Source organism: Solea solea, chromosome 14 (genome assembly GCF_958295425.1).
Source record: "Solea solea chromosome 14, fSolSol10.1, whole genome shotgun sequence".
Lineage (NCBI taxonomy): Eukaryota > Metazoa > Chordata > Actinopteri > Pleuronectiformes > Soleidae > Solea > Solea solea.
Genome location: NC_081147.1, coordinates 11604700 through 11625680, shown reverse-complemented (window position 1 = coordinate 11625680; position 20981 = coordinate 11604700). Strand labels below are relative to the sequence as shown.

The window sequence follows — 20981 nt, the reverse complement described above, 5'->3', positions numbered from 1 at the left end:
TCTGAAATAAAACATTTAAATAAAACATCCAAACATAAAGGAGACGCTTTTATCTAAAGTGTCTTAAAGCACCAGGAGGACATGCATTTTTATCAGACTGGGCCCCAGTGGGAGCCAAATCCCCCAACACTAAGAGTGTATTAATGCACTGTAGCCAGTCGTATACACAGCCTCAACACAATGGAGCAGAATCTTGTCGAAAAATAAAATGACATCAGATGGAATTTTCCACAATTTAGACACATTAGTTCGTCATCGTCTCATCTATGGGGAAAAACATGTTAACGCTTCTCTGCATTTTGTTTTATAACACATTTATAATGGCTGAAAAAGCGAATTATCACAGCTGCATGACTGTGTTCACTCATACATACTGTAAATTCAGGGATACACAGTCAGTCCCTTTGACAGTTTTCACAGTTGAAGGAGCGTGCCAAAAAAAAGGAGGCTGAATTCCAGTGAACGGCAGTATATACAAATGTAAATTGTATACATATATACAGCACAGAGATAAAGTCTTCGGCTAACATTAGGTGTATTGTTTTAGCAGTATTATAATGACCATATATCTCAATATATCTCCATCTCTTTATTAAAATACAAGAAACATATATGCAGAATTACAATAGACATTTTTTGGGGGCCCTACAGGCTAAAAGTGAACTTGAGCAATAGCAGGGCTCTCTTAAACCTGGAGTTTAACCCTAATGTCATGAAAATATCTGCTGTGAAAAAGGTCTATTATAGGTTTATGCTTGAACATTAAATGCACACGTTGTCTGAGTTTAACTCATTGAAAGCTTGCTAATATATAATAAAATATTCTTTATTTTCAAAATACCATTCACAATACTACAAATCACAGATATAAAGTCATAAAGTTGCATGAGTTGCAACTTTGAAACTCTGCTTTTTTTTGCACTTCACTATTGTCTCTCTCAGTATGAATTATCAACTCTGATTTACAGTATAATTAAATACTTTCATCCAAAAATGTCATAAAATATGTTTACTATCCCTATGCATGCTCATGCATTCTTATTATGTAGACAATAAAGTAGATGTACTTCTTTACTTATGTGTAATTCACAGACGATAAACAACACAGAAAAAAAACAATTGTTTAATCTTTTTTTAGAATATAAATATAAAAGGTAACAAATAATTATTAATATTGAGGCAAGACACAACATTAAAACCCGAGACTCAAAACACTGTAAAAAACACCTCTATTGTATGATCCACTACAACATGGAAACAATCTACAGATTAAATAATAACCTAATAATAACAATTTTAGACGAAATGAGACACAGAAATATTAAAGAAGGTAAACTCAAATGCACGTCTGTGGTTATAGATTTCATTAGACTGCACATACAGTAAAACGGTGTGATAATACATCAAGGACAAACATTAGGTTATTGTTCAGACAATAACCGCACATCAGCGTTTCACCGTGTTATTGCACTGAGCAAGAGATGTGAGTTTTGCATCTAGTGAAAATCAAATGGTGAAGATGGAGAAGATGAATCTAGGGCACAGGATTTCGAGATGAACCCACATGTCCCCTTGAGGCTACTAGAAGGTTTCATGAGAGAGAGAGAGAGAAAAAAACCCACTGTAATCGTTTCTGCATTGAATGAATTACTGTGTGGGCTTAGGCTGCACATTTCTCTTGAATTTATTCATAGCAAACACAAAATACTTACAGCCATTTCATGGCTAAATAGGCCTGCTGCAATTGGACAGAGAATCATATACAAAAGAAAATCACAAATAAAACAAAACACCAGGGAAAAAACAATAACACATAGAGCTTTGGAAAAACAAAGCAGCTACAGTGGAGTGTGTAAACGAGTAGAGCATTATTGCCAAACCGTATTTGATCAAATGATGTATCCTTGCAATCGCAAACCTAGAAAAACACACAGCCTTCTGAAGAAAACACGTTTACGATATTTAAAAACGCCTGAGGACATTTAAACATGTATTTATAGGTTCAAGGACGACGCCATGTTTGTTCATTCAGCAAGAATGTACACATGCTGTTTGGTACAGATGGGCCCATTGGACCATTTTTAATTGGTCAGATGTAACCTGCCTGTTTTTGGGGACTGCACATGCCACAGTGAAACTATCCAAATGTCAGCTGAACTGCTGCCAGTGTGGAGGGAGATAAAGCAGCAGCAGTAAAAAAAAAACAATACACGAATGAAAACAACAACAACAACAAAACAGCAGTGAGTCAGGGGAGTGAGTGACATCAATTCAGACAGAGACTAAATATTTTTGAGCCAAGACTAATTTGACTTTGTTGATCAAACTATCATCATGTGTTTTAATAGCAGCCATTAAATTAACTATCCTTCAAACTTCCTACTGCTGATTGCTCCAACACAGCAGTGATTAAAGGAGGTCTTTTTTACTGCTTTTTAATTACATTTCTTCATCTCCCGTTGAGTTGTTCTGAGTTTAATATTGTTTCCCTAGTCAGCAATGTTGGCATTTAACTGTTTGAGTAGATATTTTGGTTCATCTTGTTAGACTTGTGTTGGGTTCAAGGTGTATTTATTATCTATTGGGGGCAATTTGGTTCACAGCCTACAGTAAACATATAGACAACATATTACAAATAAATAAAGCAAAGAAAAGAGAGCAATGTGCGGTTAAACATTTTGTTGTTTGCCAGACTAATAAAAGTTGGGCTATACTTGAACCTGTTTGTCATCAAGAAGTGAATCAAAGACGTCGCAATATCTAACAACATTAAAGTTCAAGACAAATGTGTTACGTAGTTCCAAAAATCAGAATTTCAGTTGTTTTACGCCCAAAAATACGCTTTTTATTTTTTACTCATTTTCAGAGGTAAACGTGTTATTTGATCATCAGACAGTAGATCTGAGACACACGTCTCATCCCCACAACAGAGGAAGTTGGGATTGAAAAAATAAAATAAAATTGACGTCAACGTCACTCAAATAAAGCAAACAAGTTTTATGAGTGAAAGATCTGAAACAATTAAATAAATAAATGAAAACTGGTCAAATTGAATCCAATTAAACAAACCCAGCAGCATCACAGTGATTTTAAGTGTATTCTTCATTTCATTTCACTTCACTAAAATACTGTATATATGTGTATGTAAAATACACGTTCACACTGTATAATGGACTGAAAGGAGTGACTTCAGATGAATCCATTGAGAAGATTAGATAAAGGCACATTATGCTGTTCTGATAAAACACATTATGTCTTCTCACAAGACGTACTGAGTGTGTTTGGCGCAACCTTGAATTTTACTTATCATAGAGAAGCTTTCTCTTTACATACAGTAAGTCAAACGAATGCAGTCGCAGTAAAAAGCCTGATCACAAAAGGCTCGGCTTGCATCAACAAACACACCCCACCATATATCATGTTAAATGAAATGCACCTATTACCCGGCAACCTGCCACTTCCTCTTGATTTACATCACCTTATGAATAAGAAAGCACTTCCGTAGTATCTTTTTGTTAGAGGGAGCGTGGACTGCGGCCCGCCCTGCCATGCATGAGAGCGCTTTATTTAGGAGTAACGATCTCTTTAGATCGCATGTGAGACGCCGTTTGCTGTGTAGTGCGGCGCTGTAGAGTAAAACGTGAAAGCTTTAGTAATTATTGAAAGAGACAAGAGTGTCGAGAGAAAGCAAATGGACCTGATGTAGCAGCGCTGATGCAGTCACACATTATCACTTGAATAGGAAACATATGAGGCTTTGCTCTTCCTGTCTGTCACATCGCTGTGAGCATTTAGGACAATTCTGTCTTATGTGTCACCGTCGCTCATTTAATTTAGTCTTACAAGAGCTGCCAACAAACTGCTTTGTACACTGGCGTGTAGGTGAAACCAGCTCTTTCACTGTGTAGTTCCATCTGACTGACAAACAAATCTAGATGGATTCTGGAGGATGATCAGCAGCTAACTATGATGTAAACACTGTAAATTAAATAGTGCTGCTTATATTCTCTATTCACTACACGTGTAGGGATGACACGATATCACAAACTTGATGATTAGATTCTAATTATGCTGCAAATTTTTTAACAATTTCATCCTGTGAGCCGGATTGGTCGAACTGGTGGGCCGGTTCTGGCCCGTGGGCCATATGTTTGACACCCCTATTTTACGCGGTCTTAATCATTGAAGCTGTTAACAACACATTTGTGCCATTTCAAGCTCTTTCAAAGACACAATCCCCCAACTGTGTTACAGATATTCTTCTCCCATAACGGAGAAATAAACAGCCCACAGCATGACTCAGCTAAAATGCTGTTGCTTTATTTACATTTTATGTATAGTAAAGAATGTGATATATATAGTATTTTGTTTTATAGGATTTGGTATTGTATTTCTTTTTTTTTGTGATCCCTGTGCACGTGTACACAAATGTCTTCCTGTGTTGATGACTTTTAAGGTGAAAAAGGCAGCAGGTAAATGTTAGAATTGTATGAAGAGCTCCAGTTGTTTTAATCAAAGTCAGTGATATACTCAGCCACCACTTGTTTTATTTTTGACTATAAATACTGATAGCTATTGCCAGGAAGAATACGACAATATTTATCATCGATAAATGCTGAATATTTATGGATGACACTATTTATTATCAATAAATGATGAAAATAAATGACAGATAACTTTAAAGATGGTTAAGTTCTATAGAGAAACACCCTAAATGTTAAAAGAATGAAAAATAGGGCTTAGGGCACAAAATATTCTCTGATCTTTCATTACTTGTGCCAAAAAAAGACACCCAACCCCTGCATAGATAAATAAAATATCACATATTCACCACTTCACTGCCTTTAAAGTTTCTTCTTTTGCAGCATTTGAATCCCTTGATGCCTCTGATTGTTGTCTCCTAATCCAGACAGAGTAACGGAGGTGAAGACAAACATCTATGTCACAAGCTTTGGACCAGTTTCAGACACAGACATGGTGAGAGCAGATATTGGACATTTATTCATTGTGTTGAATTATTCAGCCGCGTCTCTGTTGTTGTCATTCCAGAGGATGGCCTTGTGCTGCCCGTTGATAGTCAAAAGAAGAAAAGACACTAGTTTTGTTTTATTTTCAGTTTGCTCACGGCAAACTTCCCCTCCTTTCATACACACCACTCTGAAGTGGGACCAGTTTTTTCTCGCTACAAGCATGATGTCTATTCATCTAACAATTTTCATCTTATAAATAATTGAAAGTCCTCTTGTTATTCAAGTCACTCCTTTGTTTATCCTGGCCTGTCCTGTTTATTATTCTGTGACATGCTCCCACCTTCACCTCATATTATCAACGTCCCCTCGAGAAGACCCATTTTCCAAGTGATTGATCTATTGATTTAACAGTTACGATGCAGTGGTCTCTGAAAGATATGTAAAGTAGGAGGCACTCGATTGAACGTAAAACCACCATTTATGGTGGAGCAGGTCCCTGAGACTGACTATTAGACCAACAAATCTTTGATTGCATTACTTTCCGATTCGTTTACTTCATTTCTCATGTCACATTTTCACCGCATATCATAATCAAACAGATGGACGGACAGACAAGGCTAAGTACACTTGCAGAGGTCATCTTTGACTTAGGTGCAGTCACTGAAGCTTGTAGTCCAGGAATGTGTCCAAACTGTGTGAGCAGTCGGGCTTAATTATCTTTGTGAATGCTCCGGTTGGTCATTTTAAATATTACCACGTGTTCATTATCAAAATGAACATCAAACAAAAGTGCACAAGGCTGAAAATATATGATTTGTTTCAGGGTCTGCTGATGCCCAGACAGATGTCTCGTAAAAATGAGATACGGCCGGCAACAACTAATATTTTTCTTTGGCCTGATTGATTTATTCAGATATTGTAGAGCAATTCAGCTGATGGCTGAGGTGGACGCATAATAGGATTTATGGTATTTATTGGAGGTCCAGTGACAGCCAGGGCTGGGAGAGTAGAATCAGAGAAGACGAAGAAAAAGAAGAAAACATATTGGATTTGGCTCCATATGCATTAGACAAGCAAAGAGCACGGAGCAACTGTATATTTAAACAAATGGGCCCACAAGCTTTTATTGTCCTGCTGCACATACAAGCATGTGCAAGACGTCAAAAATAATAAATGAACAAATGAAGTTTCGATTTTTTTCATTAAAAGAATTCAGTCAAGAAATTGTTCATTTTAAACCATTTTAATTTGAAGATATTCCTTTCCTGTCTCATGATGGAGATGTTGTACTAATAATTTAGGAGCATACTACTCTGTTGTTTCATTATAGCAGGATCTAAATATCAAAGACAAACTTTATCTCCCTGTCTCACTTCGACCTGTTGTGTGTGAATCTCTCTCACATACACACATGTCACACTGCAGTCCTTTCTGCCCTAAATCCTTTTTGATGTGGTTTATTTTGACAACATATGATTGTAGGAGATGTCTAGGCCTCAGAGGCAGCTTAGAAGAAAATCAGCAGCTCAGGGAGCTGCATGGACCACACAGAGCTCAGGTCTAACCTTAATGGAGTTTTGACAAATAGAGAGCGTTGTAGTGCCCAGTTATTACAGTGGCCGGTGAAGTCAGTCGTGAAGAGCTGCTGCTGGTCTAGGCTCCCATAAAACACAGTGGTGAAACGTATATATTGTTATTTTTCTGAAGCGATAGGAACATGTTCATATATGTGAAAAAAGAGATGACATGTAGAGTTTAATGCATTTCTCCCCCTCTGCCTGTAGGAGTACACCATAGATGTTTTTTTCCGGCAAAGCTGGAAGGATGAGAGGTTGAAATTTAATGGACCGATGAATATTTTGCCCCTTAACAACCTGATGGCGAGTAAGATCTGGACTCCAGACACCTTCTTCCATAATGGGAAAAAGTCTGTGGCTCATAACATGACCATGCCTAATAAACTGCTGAGGATTCAAGATGATGGAACGCTGCTGTACACGATGAGGTAATTCAAGCACGAGTGTGTCCTGATCAAAACTGCGGGTAAAAAAATAGCATTTATGTGTGATGCATTTTGGAAATTGCGCTATTAATTTTGTTCGACTGACACCACCCTCATGTCTGTATGATGAAATGTGTTGCTGCAGCTGTCGACAGTGGCTTAAAGGTGCAGTGTGTAACTTTTGGTGATTTATGTTGTTTTTCTTCTGCCTCAGTTTGTTCTTTGTGAAGCGAAACAAAAGTGTCCCTTATGTAATAACAGGCTGTGTCAAGCAATACTATCAGACCTGACTGAGGGAGCGTTTGTGTGTATACAGCAGCAGCGCCAGTGTATGAAACGTTTATCCGTCAAAGGGCGAGGCGTTTTGAGCAGCTGAAAGCAATTCTAAAGCCTCTGCGTGTTTTCTGTTGTAATGTAACCTCTTTGTAGTCGTCTCGCTCCACTAACAGAAAGTCGCCGTCATCTGTCTTGACATGAAATGAATCACTTCCTGTGTGCAGGAAGAGACACAAGCTGCTTAACTGAGAAACACAGCTCACAGGCTTAATTAGCACCGTTTGAACTTGTTTGACAAAGGTTAGAATGTAACATTTGTTTAAAAGTTATGCACTACACTTTTAAGAGTCCCTGTTTTTCTTGCTGGCTATGGCTACACATTTGTATCACAGTTCTGACGGTGGTGTCAGTCTTGTTAGCTAAAAAAGAATTATAATATTTCAAAAAATGTTGCACCTTTAGACTTCCTAATACAGGGAACAGACAGCAGTTGTCATTTGGAAGAGGTGATGCTAAAGATCTGAAAGTAATCCAGTGCTAATGCAACATTACACATGCCAAGTGCCCTGAGAACATTTCACTACTAATGTTAAGATGGGTATATAAAGCACAGTAAAAGCGTCATTCAACCTTAAACTACAGTACAACACACAACAACAGTAACTCATTGGTCATAGTGCGGTACTATGTGTGTGACTGACAGGTGTAGCAGGTATTTAAAGGTTGAATGTGCAACATTATACGATCCACAACTATTTAATTGCTTTAACATAATACATATATATATATATTGGTTTAGAATAAGCTTGGAAGAAGCCTTTTATATGAATTATAGACAAGGGCCTACAGGCCAGCATGCTGAGACGTCATGTATCTACAGTAGCCTGAATGGACAAACCAGTCAGAGCATGTGTTTTGCATTTTACAGCAAAGGTTTAGTACACAAACGAAGACGAATGGCATCGTTTGTGAGTTGCAAAGGCAACCGTAGTTCCCTGATGCACTTGGGAAAGGGAGGGGTGAGCTCAAAGGAGTCCTCTGATGTAGTGACAGTGATTACATTTCCCCTCCCTACTGTTTTTACCAACAAAGCATATTTTGGTCAATGTGCATTTCAAGAAAACCATTATGAAAGATAAGATACTGAATGATATTTTGTGGTTGCGGTTGAATAATGCTTTAAAAAGCACATCCTGTGCCATTTCTTATCACATAACCGACCTGCAGTCACACACAAGTCTTGGTTTGTGCTGGCCTCGGCAGTACTTTGTTTACTTTGCTCTGCTGATTACAGTTGAGGTTAATGATTTTTGTCTCAAGGCATTACAGATGGGAGCGTCTTGAATAGTGCATGAGGCTTGTGAGTTTTTTATTTTATTTTCTTTCTTTTTGTTTTAGAGCGTGCCTTATCTGTGCTGTTTACTTTTCATGCATTTGCAAAGTCTACTTAATTTTCTGTGAATTGGATGCAGGTTAACTGTGCATGCAGAGTGCCCAATGCACCTGGAGGATTTCCCCATGGACTTTCATTCCTGTCCACTAAAATTTGGCAGCTGTGAGTAACTCTGATGATGGTAGTACCTGAGGGAACATTTAAGTAAAATGCTGTTTTGTTTTGTTTTTTAATTTCTCCTCACTGGTTCTTTGGCAAGAGAGCAGCCTAAGAACCAAGTGAAGCTGGAATGCATGGCTCAGTTTTACTGGCAGTGGCCTTACAAATTTTAACAAATGATGCATCAGCAGTTTAATTGATACAGTGAGTGATTAAACACTGAGTGGAAATGTCTATGGGAAATATGGAAGAACTCATCCAAATATTTTTAATTTGTGAACTGAAAGGTTCGATTCCCATGGCTTCTTTACATTTGGATGAAGACTTTTTGCTTTAAGCTGCTTTTAAGATATTGCTTTAAAACAATGTATTATTATTATTGCTGGAATCCAAGCATCATTATTCATGTATGGTGGGTCATGTCTGAAATGCCTTGACTTCTCACGTTTTACTTTAAAGACATTTATGTGGGGACCTACAGTACTCAGATGAATCTCTAAACGCCCCGTTGCAACCGTGAAACAATCTGCAGCGTGACATGATTGACAGCATTTCTCAAAAACTGAATATATGGATGGAAATGATCTGTTTTTATTTTCACCAGACATTAATTGAAGGCAGACGATCTTAAAATGTCACATTCAGTGTACAACGTGAGTGACTGGAAAGGGCAAATTACACAATGCTTCGATTGCCTGTTGACACTGAACATCCTCAAACACTGAGATGTGTTTTCTCTTGGCGTTCTTTCGATTGTCCAGAAAGACAGTTTCACTGGAACAGTTTGTTGAAAAACGTATTAATGGCTGTGTCTCCCCCAGATTTATCCCCTAAGGGTTTATCTTCTTCTCTCTTTTTTTATTTATTTAAAAAGATGCCTACACAATCTCAGAAGTGACTTATTCATGGACTAGAAATGCCTCAGACTCTGTGGTGGTGGAAGGAGAAAGCTCCCGACTCAACCAGTACGACCTGCTTGGACAAACGGTCGGACAAGAAACTATCAAGTCGAGTACAGGTAAGCTTTCAGTCAATTTTCTCCTAATTAAGTATACATTTTGGATAAAGGTTTCTGTGGATGTAGGTTGTGATCTGATGAAGAAGTGATAAAATGTTGGTGGTGATCTGGATACAGGATTGTTTTTGTTTTGGTAAACTTGTGAGATAGGGGATTGTATTCATACTATGAGAAACTCTGGTGAAAAATTGCTGTTTTTGTTGAATCAGGATCTGAAAGGTTTCTGTCATCTCAGGTCAAAGCAGTTTCAGTGTGTAAATCAAACTGTGAATACTTGTGCTTGCTCGGGTGGATGTTGAACTTGCCGTCCTCCTACATGTTGCAGGAGGAGGATGTAGCATTTGCTAAGTTTTGTCTTGTCTTTTTATTTGGCTTGGAAAATGCAGAAAACCATTTGTTCTCAGTTCTTCTGCTTGACAGAGATTCAATTCAACAAAACAGGGATTTGGCATTCATGCATTGTGAAGTCCCCACTTTGTTCTCTTTTTGGTTAATTTGCATTTAGCATGGCCCGGAGACCCAAAGGGAGCATTGCAGGTAAGCTTCTGCTGTGTTTAAATGCAGCACAGTGTTTTCTGGGGATGGCTTTTTAATGGATGTTAGTAAAAGCAGAGGACTGATGCTGATGCATAACTAAACATATGTAAGCACAGCTGTGTGTTGGAGGTGAGATTCTAATAAAGGATCTCCAGGAAAAGTAAATGGCTGCTGTGTTCTTTAGTGGTTTAAGTGTCTTCTGTCTGGGCCCAAAGACACAGGAACGTCTAACACAAGTGCAGTGATGCAGGAAATGACAAAGAAAATCTATGTTCTGAGCTCAGGAAGGGAATGAGTTGGTGTGCAGTGAAAATGGGACATTCCACATTAGCAAGTGGATCCAACAGCGACAAGCTCATTAGTGGACAGGATAATTAACTGTGGTTATGTCTAAACATGGACTTGAAGCAAAAACGGAAGGATAACATTTTCTTAAACATACAAGGACATAGTGTGCATACTTTGATCCAATCACAGCTTGACCATAGAAACTAGGAATGATTCTCATGAACAGAGTCTTCACGACAAGTCAGAGAGGCTTACGCTGCTGGAGCAGAAACCATCGCCGGAAGTCAGCAAGTGAGTCATGCAAGAATTCTTAGGTCCTTTGTAGACAATGACAGTGGCAACAGGGGAGTGGGATGTTTTGTTGCCTTTTGTCTGAGTGTAGCCTGCCATTGATAACGTTTCCAGACTTTTAGAACCCGAGGCATTTCAAGGCACTTTTGGGGTCAGTCTCTTTATACATGTAGCCAATCATTGAAGGAGGCCATATTTCAGTTTGGTGCCTCTGTCACGACTCCTAGATCTTTCAGGCACTTTTTGTTGCACTATTATTCTGTTTGAACTTTTTGTTGTTCTGTTTTCTTTACACTGGATTTTTAGTTCTCGGTCTAGATTTCAGTTCCTTGTTTTATTTTGAAGTTTTCTCTTGTTTTGCTTCCCTGATTGTCTGCCCTGACCTAATGTGTTTCACCTGTGTCTTGTTTGTCACACCTGCGTTTGTCCGTTTACACACCTTACAGCCTCAGTCATTTACAGTTCCTGCTTCACCTACCCTGTTGCACACACCCCCATTGGAAAAGGTGCATTAGAGTACAGTTGTGAATATGTTGATGTCATTTGGTAATGCTCCATGTTTTAAATCTATAACACAGTAAAACCCTAACCCTAACCCTGTTTGAAGCTTTACTGAAATCACAATTAGATATTTTACCCTTTTTGTTATCATTCACTCTAAAGTCTCCGGTTTCTGTCTGATGATTTAAAATATTGTCACTTTTATATACATGTGCCATGAAGTCAGGAAACTTGACAGGCGAATAGCAACGGTAACAGAGGCAGACTGAGGCTGAACACACTGTTTTAGAAATGTGTCGTATTCAAGACAAGTTGTCAAGTTACACTCATTTATGAAGCGCTTTTATCAAGTATGTTGTTTACAAAGTGAATTCACAAAAGAAATAGCTCAAGCACAGGGGGAAGTAGGCTATAGTCTATAAGAAAGAGAGAGATAATGAGGCCTAAAAATAGAAGCAAAACATCTCAAGCAAACACACTAAAACAGATGCCAAGAAACGGGGTCAGATTTGCGTGTGTTTGTGTGTATGTATGTGTATATATATATATATATATAGATATATATAGATATAGATATAGATATATATATATATCTATATATATAGATATATGAGACTGTGCTGTATGTTACTGTTGTCATAATTTCGGTTAGAGGAAGTGAACACTGCAGAGAAAAGATGAGATAAAAACAGGTCCCACATTATGGCAAATCAGAGACCAGAGTCTGGATTTAAATACTGAGACGAGCTTCTTCAGTTGTTCACTGTCAACATAGGAGTGACAAAGAAATCTGACACACAGTGACTAGAGATTATATGATGTAATAATCGAAACAATGATGACGGCATTGTGGTGTATTCTAAGTCCTAAATAAGATTGTCTAATCAGTGAATAAATGAATAGGCAGCCACTGGAGCGAGAATAAGACCAGGCTAAGAAAAGAGTGGTGTGTTCTTCTGGAGTTGTGGGTACAGGAAATGTTTAAAGCTAGCAATAATTACTGAGGTGATTGAAAAACAAGCCTGGATGACACTTGAAAAGATCCTTTCAACAGCACTTCAAAATAAGACAGTGTTGGGTCTTTTCTGATTACGAGGAGCATTTTGTAAACCATATGTTGTTCAGCTTTCATTCTGTCGTTCACTACTGATTCTCAGTAGCCCCTTTCCCCCATGGTGCCCTGCTGTGGCACCGTGGAATCAAATATGTAGCACCGTGATGAATAACATGTAGGTACCATTGCAAATAACACCCAGTGGTTACTAACAGAAAAATAAACACCCTCCAGGGTGCATAAAAACAGAGCACAAGTGAAGCAGGTGGAGGATGGGTGGAGTGGAGTGGAGTGGAGTGGAGCAGCAGTAACAACAGCAGGCACACGTCAGCATATGAGTGATTGTGAACCAACTAGATGGTCTTTGAATAGACCCCCAGATCAGTGCAGTGAGATGTGAAGGCTGTGGATATAGCTGGGTAACAGAGAGCGAACATGTTAGGCTCCAAATCTTTTAACACAACATAAAAGGAGACGTTTTCTCACGATTACATATAACAATAATAAATGTGAGTGTAAGAATAAGTAAAAACGTGTGACTAAAGCCATGAAGAACCTCATAATACTCCTGATAGATGAGTCAAAATGAAACTTTTTGTAAAATCCTAGTGCACATTGCCATAGTAACAGTGCAGGTTGCCATAGAAACATAAGCATAAACTAATCATAAAGCATGTACATATATAACACTTTCCAAAACAGAAGTCACAAAGGACTTAACAAGCAAGCTTTAAAAAGACACATAAACATACAAGGGCTTCAGATGTGAGTCAAAGCAGTGGTTCTCAACCTGAGGAATGAGATCCTTCAAGGAGTCACAAGATTAACCAGAGGGGGTCATGTGTAGAGAAATTGCTATGCTTCCCCCAGCTTTTTCTAGATGTTATGTTGTTGTTGTTTAGGAGGGAACTGCACAAACCAGCAGATAAGCCCCAGAAGTTCGAGCAGAGATGGTAAATTAGCCAAACATTTAGGCTATAACGTAAGTACACTATTCCTTTTTTAATGCAGCGATGTTACAAATTATATCTTTAAAGACACACATGTCAAAGAAGTTTATCTTCCATGGCAACCCAGGCAATCTATAGTGAACGAGAGTTATGTTTAATTCTGTGCTTGTCAGGATTGTAATGAGGAGCAAGCTCTTGTTGAGCTTTACAACCTGCCTATAAGTGTAAAACCTGCCCCTCACTAGAGGATAATTGGCCACATTTTGGTCCCGATCTGACCCTTCCGACAATCATAGGTGTCTTCTGATTTTAGGCTGTGGGGAGTTGACAGGGAAATGGATGTTACATAATGTTGTTTAGAACCGTAACTTATACACGCCAAGTTGATTCCGTCTTCTCAGCCATGACTTCATCTACACTTTTTTGTGTTTCTCAGCAAAAACCATCGCGCACACACAACAGCTGTTAACTGAGGACACACTGACAGTTTGCCTCCACGTCTGTTTATATTCTGAAGTCATGTTAAATCAAGCGAGTGTGTGGTTCTGCATCTTGACTGGATCGTCTAGTCGGCCCTCACTCAGGACTAAAACATTAAAAATTGGTTACAAAGTTTGTTGTGTCTGTGTTTTCCACGGTTTTAAAATCAAGTCACATTTGATGTGTGGAGCAGGCATTAGATAAGTAGTTTGATGAAAATAAGAAAACAAGCCATTGTTTGTTGTTGAAGTCAAATACAAAAGTGTTGCAGTCGGTGAGAAATCTAAAAGCTTGTACCATCCTCTGTGTCAGTGAGTGACAGCACTGGTCTAATTATAGTCACACTACTTAGTTGATGAAATGGGATGTAAGAAGTTTTTTAAATACAGTTCTCACAGTCTGATGATGATGATGGCAATTATCCATGTGTAGGTGTGCTATAATTACAGAGCAACTAGTTTTCGTTCATTTTTAGTACATTTTTGGGTAGATTAGCATATGCACAATATTGCTGAAACCATTTTTCTATTCCATATTGTACACTTTCAACCACTGCAGTATGAAAAGCAGTTGGCAGGAACTGATGAACTTGCTTTGAAAAAAGGACGTAAAACCCCCTTGTGTGAACCACTATGAGAGGGAAGAGAATGTAATCAAGGTTGAGATATGAATTATGAGTAACAATTATAAAAATGTAGAGAATAAATAGATGATCCTGGAAGGAGATAGTGACCTTGGAGTTATCAACTCCAGACTTAAGATGTGAAGTGGAGGATGCAGTGAGTGATTGTTAAAGCACTGCTGTGGAGTCACATGTGGCTCCTCCTCAATGTTGCTCCATGTTTTATTCCTTGCACTTTTTCAGGTTTTTCATACAACAGATTTAATGAAATTGCATGTGATATTGCTTTAGCATTGAAATCAACTTTACCCTGATCATGAAAAAAAGTTTGGCAGCATTGTAGACAATTCTTTGATTCAAATAAAGGTAAGGGAAACAGAATCATGTCATAAATGCTGTGCAGCATTTCAATGTATCTCCCAGTACTTCATAGTGTTCCTGAGCTCCACCGTTCCTCCCTTTAGGTATCAATTACCAGCATACAGTATTTCCGAAGTGACTGCATTTCACTATCAAGGGAATCCCTGCTTAATTGAGTAAGAATATCCTTTCATGCACTAAATGCCCCTATGTAGGTTAAGTGCTGTATGATGCCTTGGTAGAAGGCAGCATGCCTGCCAGTGACTGCTCTTGTTTAACTAGTCACTCCACATTATCTGATTGGCTGACTTTAAATTAAACATTCATTACTAGTGTGTCAGTGTTTGGTGTAGCGTTCTTGCAAACTAGGTCATTTGGCAGGAGTGAATGTGCTCACAGGCTTCACGGGGACGGACATCTTGCATAAGCCTGTGAATGCATCAAAACACTGTTACATAAAAACACATACACATCTCTTTTTTTTTTTTTGCCACACATCGTGTTCGCCGGGTTGCTTCTTTTGTAGTTTTACATGCACTGCACGTAAGATACTACGACACAAATGAGTGTAGTCATGTTTTTCCGTTGTATATTCACGATGTATAATAGATGAAGTTGCAGCGTTATCGTCTCTTCGCTGATACAACAGGTTCTGTCTGTCTTTAAAACCGGCATTTACACGTACGGTTTGAACATCTTTTAAGATTTAAGGTGGTCATTTTGTGTTGACCCATTCAGCAAACAGAGAAAAAGTTCTTGGTCTTGTATGTGGTGAATATAAATGCAATCACTCTCTATTCTGGCTCTCAGAAAGATGAAATAAAACAGTTGAAGTGTGAGCCAAATGGGGTACAGATGTCCCATAAAGCTTAATCTTATCAATTATGAATTATCAACACTTAATCAAATAAATCAAAAGATGTGCTGAAATCACAGTGGCTTTGTTGAAATGAATTAATATTGGTCCATCTGTGAAATGTGGAACTGTGCAAGTGTGCAGTTGTTTAGCGGTGGTATGTTTAGCTTTCTTTTCTTATTTTACAACAGCAGAATTAGACGTTGGTGCTTCAGTATCTGCAGGAAATGGAAGACCACTCAGTGATATGTCTATGCATTAGCTCTATGAGTGTGAAGGAGACTTTCCACTCAGGGCATAAAGGTGGCGGTGATGAGGAGAGGAACTTGAAGTTGAGACGTCTCGTGAAAGTCTTTGATGGGAGATGAACACATGTCTGAAGTTTAGGTGTAGCAGTGTTGGAAGTGTGTCATGCAGAGATCGCAGTGATGAAATGACAGCACAGACAGAGAGAGAGAGAGGGAGAGAGAGCCTTATTTGTCCTCTGTGTCTGGAGGGAGCCCTCCATGTCAATGCAATATCATCTACAAAAACACCTGCGGTCAGGCATCAATTTAAAATACAGTCTGGATAAAATCTGACAGGTCAAGGCTGATCTCCAATTGCTCCCCAGACGCAGTCAAATGCTGTCCACTGCTCCTGCACCAAATGTATGTGTGTTCACTGGTGTAATAAGGATTGAGTTAAATGCAGAGATTCAAATTCACTATCACTAATTGGTGTGTGTGTGTGCAAAATAATTAACTCTAATTATACTGTATTGACAATCTCGGTCAATTTCAACCTGTGTCCTCTTCTTTATAGTGTCAGTGTTTTCTGTTTTTCTTTTGTTTTGCTGCTTTATTCCTGTTTATTGTTTTGGATTTTTATTCTCTGTAGTAAAATGTTGTGGTTTTTATGCGTTACAGAACAACAAAACCTGCCGTTAATCAGTTTTTACTGAGCCAGGACAGTTTAACTGACACTTATAACATTTTCCTTCAATCAAAAACAACAACATGTCACACCTGTTAAGTGTGATAATATTTTATATTAAAGTTTAGCAGCTTTCCATACAGAGGAAGATAAACCTGCATTTGATCAGTGATCGGCAGAGAGGAGGCGCAGCAGCAGCTTGTTATCCAGACAGAGGCTGTGCACTCTGTGACAGACAAACATGCATTTCAACCAGACTTTTTTTCCAGACTTTGCCCTGAGGAGCTGTGTATGCAAACACAAATTTCCAAATCGCTTGAACCGGAGATTCAATGAACTTCACCCTCCCAACCTCCTTTCAAACATTGAGCTGATGTGTAAACAGGGCTGAAAGTGGCCAACGCCGTCACATGATGACTTCATGATGACATCATGACTATGGTCTTAACAGCAAATGAGTGTGTAAAGTTAGACGAAGTGTGGCTGCAGTGAATACACGTATCTCTGTACAGTAGATTTGCAAAGCGTGTTGTCTTGTGTGAGGTTGCGCTCTCTGTTGGACAGTTTACACCACATGTCCTGAACAAGAGAGGGATTCTGTGTTAATGAGAAACCGTGTATCCTACATCTGTAGAAAACACGTTAGATTACCATCTCCATGCTATAATTACTGTCTACCATCTCAGTGCAGCGATCACAGGCGAGAGAGAGAGAGAGAATTCAGCCACATCCAGTGGATTCCTTGCTTCCTCGCCTTCCCCCGTAAACACAGGCAGCAAGGCTGGCATGCAAATTAAATTACAGAAGATATAGAGCTCCATAGGGTGCTGAGAGTGCACTCAATTCCTCTAAATTCCTGTGCGTGTGTGTGGGTGGGTGTTTATGTGTGTGTGTGTACGGTGACAGAGTACTAACTGCTAGAAAGGCAGGCGATACAACTACACGGCTATAAAAAAAAGAGGGAATAAAATATCTTTTAGGATTAGTCCCTGGAATTGACACCCCCTCCCCTCTTCCCACTGCTGAAAAGGACTTCCCTCTTGCCAAATGGTGGCGTGTATCAAAGCCTTCATTTCAGAATTGCAGCAAATAAGCTATGTTTTCTATGTTCTGTTGCCATGGGTAACACATCTTCTTCTCATGTCTAATCTTGGCTTCTCATTGAGATATCTTCCATTTGGCCTGCCTGCTTCTGCAGCACCGCACAGTTTCACGGCCTTGTCAGCTATTAGGCTTTGGTCGGTGTCTCGGAAATCATTCTGCCCACTTTTCCATGTACGGATGGATTATTATATGAAATAAGAGGAAGGACACAGTCTAATCTATGTCCGAGACTGCTATGGCTTATTAAAGATGTGGACTTCAGGATCATCGTATTAAAAAAAAAAAAATGTTCCACTGATGCGCTGTGAATAACATGAGCACAAAATAAAGGGGGTATGCTTTCATATTATAGTTATTTTACTATTAGAGAACAATTTTTTCTGGTGGATAAAACACCTTTTTCTGTGCATCGGGGATGAAATCATCAGTATAGATAAGGCTAATGTTAAAACAGTAAGGATTTAGATTTTTTTTTAGAATAGAATATTACTCATGGAGCAGTGGAGTGGTTAATACTGAATGTGTGTAAGTATAGTGTAGTACATTACTTAATTAAAATGACTACACACTGTATAATATGTGTAGTGGTGGAGCTTTAAACTGGCCTTTTTGTATATCCACAGGTGAATACACAGTGATGACGGCTCATTTCCATCTGAAAAGGAAGATTGGCTACTTTGTCATCCAGACTTACCTCCCATGCATCATGACTGTCATTCTTTCCCAAGTGTCTTTCTGGTTGAATAGAGAATCAGTGCCAGCAAGGACTGTGTTTGGTAAGTATCACTGATTATGTTGCGTTTCTTTTCTTTTCTTTTCTTTTCTTTTCTTTTCTTTTCTTTTCTTTTCTTTTCCTTTCTTTTCTTTTCTTTTCTTTTCTTTTCAATTAGATTCCTAACAGACCTAATATCAGTTATGAATGTGTGGTCTTAACATGCACGTTTCATCTCAGCCCATGTCAGCGTTGGAAGATGAATACAGTGAATGACTGAAATGACAAACAGTGGGTGAGGACGAAAACTGGATGAAGAATAAAGTAGAGACATTTCTAGAGGCTTCAGTGCTTTTTTTTCAATCCAGTTAGACAGGCTGCTTTTGGACATGTAGGTAAGCCAAGTGGAACTAATAACAATGATCTGAGGCTGGGTAGCTTCAAAAAGAGGGTACAGAAGTCAATAATCAATTGATAAATGCAAGGACTGTCTTTCTGTCCGCCTGCCTGTCTGATGTTAATGACATAACGGGTCACTTGACACGCTTTAAAATTGGCAGGGGACTTACTAAGGGCACCAGTGTGAAGAGTGTCGACGTTGACGGTGTTTGGATAAGAAATGCAAGAGAATGGGTACAGGTACTCCACTAGTACCGTAGTACTCCACTAGTACCGTGGTACTCCACTAGTACCGTGGTACTCCACTAGTACCTTAATACTCTCTGAAGGCGTATCTCCTTCGCAAGTTATTAGAGACACTAGTCCATGCTTTTATAAAATCTCGGCTGAATTATTGTAATTCTCTGTATGTTGGCTTAGACTAGTCATCTGTCCAGCAGCTCCAGCTGGTCCAGAACACTGCCGCTAGGAACAAAGAAGAGAGACCACATCACACCTGTGTTGCGTTCTCTCCACTGGTTTCTAATTCGTTTTATTTATTCGTATTGATTTTAAAATTGTATTGTCGGTTTTTAAAGCTCTTAACGGTTTGGCACCATCTTACCTCTTAGAGCCTTCACGTCAGGATAAAAATAGTCAACCCGGACACTCTTATGCAGTTTTTACTATTCTATTATGTCACTATTATACTGTTTTACTTCTATTGTTATTGATGTTATGTGTTGTATATTTTATGTTGCTGTGCCTTTAAATCTGTAAAGCACTTTGGTCAGCCTTGGTTGTTCTTTAAATGTGCTCTAGAAATAAAGTTGACTTGACTTGAATGTACTGTATTATTTTTGCCATTGCAGCTCCAATGTAACACAAAGCACATGAGACACAAAACATAAATACAAGTCATCACACAGTATTACTAGACACATTAGTTCACCACACTTGAAATAGTCACAGCAAAGAGAGAGAGGAATCTTTTCACCTTGTTTTTGACCTTGTTTTCAGTCTTTGATCAAGTTTCAGGATGCATTGATGAACAAAAATGTGCTTCGATTTCATTCTATCACAAAGAATTCTGTAAGCCACTCAAAGGCAAAAAACTGTTAAAGCATCAGCGAGGGTCAATCATGAGAGGGCAGAGATTTTTTAGGGGAGATATAATTATCACAATGGATTATTAATGAATTGATTTTATTTCATGTATATTATGTCTGCATTGTATAAATAATAACTCAAAGGCTGTTTTCTTGTCTTTTCTGCAGGTGTAACCACTGTCCTCACAATGACAACACTCAGCATAAGTGCGAGAAACTCCCTTCCCAAGGTTGCTTATGCCACTGCCATGGACTGGTTCATCGCCGTCTGCTACGCCTTTGTCTTCTCTGCTTTGATTGAGTTTGCCACAGTCAATTACTTCACAAAGCGTGGCTGGGCTTGGGATGGAAAGAGTGTTGTGAATGACAAGGTAATGAGAAGCAAAATGTGTCTTTCTGACAGGCTCCATTTTCATAGTGAATAATTAGCATTGTACTGAGGAAGTCAACACTTCAAAGTCAAAACACAAGGGGGAATGAGTTTGAACCTTCCACGCGTGAAGCCAATCAGTGTTGGACCACATTTGCATCAATCCACTGCTGCTGTAGTCTACAACATAAGATCATGGCACAACAGTGTAATCTCACTACAGTTTGAAAGAATCTATAAGTTGTCCTGTATGAGATATTAACCTCACGGATTAAAAGAGGAAGATTGTTTTAGACCTTTAAGTGCCATCAATGAACTCTTTTCAGTGAACTATGACGTGGCCTGTGGCAAAACACGCAACGCTCAAACTGCTGCAGAGAAGTGACTCAGCGTCTTTAAGAGTTAACGCCTGTGATAATGTACCTGTCAGACTTCACTTTACTGTCAGGAGGGACATTGATTTACAATACCTATACACTTTAGAAAACAAGCAGAAGATATTAATGACCAAAAATCTAAAACTTCAGTTCATCTACATAGATTAATCAATAATTCCACTTTTAAGGTTAATTTTAAGAGCACATTAGCTCTTATTGTCATTTATATAATACATTTATTATACAAAATAATACACAC

The 20981-nt window shown here is 38.7% G+C and overlaps 1 protein-coding gene across 2 annotated transcripts in view; it reads left to right on the top strand.

Annotated features, from left to right (window-relative positions):
• LOC131472612 (gamma-aminobutyric acid receptor subunit alpha-2-like) overlaps window positions 1-20981 on the top strand; it is a 29010-nt gene that overhangs the window by 5062 nt on the left and 2967 nt on the right. For both annotated transcript variants that reach the window (XR_009242109.1, XM_058649975.1), the window contains exons 4-9: window positions 4910-4977; window positions 6755-6975; window positions 8721-8803; window positions 9675-9818; window positions 18400-18552; window positions 20144-20346. Coding sequence is in view for 1 of the 2 variants with exons in the window: in XM_058649975.1 (XP_058505958.1) it covers window positions 4910-4977; window positions 6755-6975; window positions 8721-8803; window positions 9675-9818; window positions 18400-18552; window positions 20144-20346 (872 nt within the window). In the remaining variant the exon portion in view is untranslated. The remainder of the gene's footprint in view (window positions 1-4909; window positions 4978-6754; window positions 6976-8720; window positions 8804-9674; window positions 9819-18399; window positions 18553-20143; window positions 20347-20981) is intronic.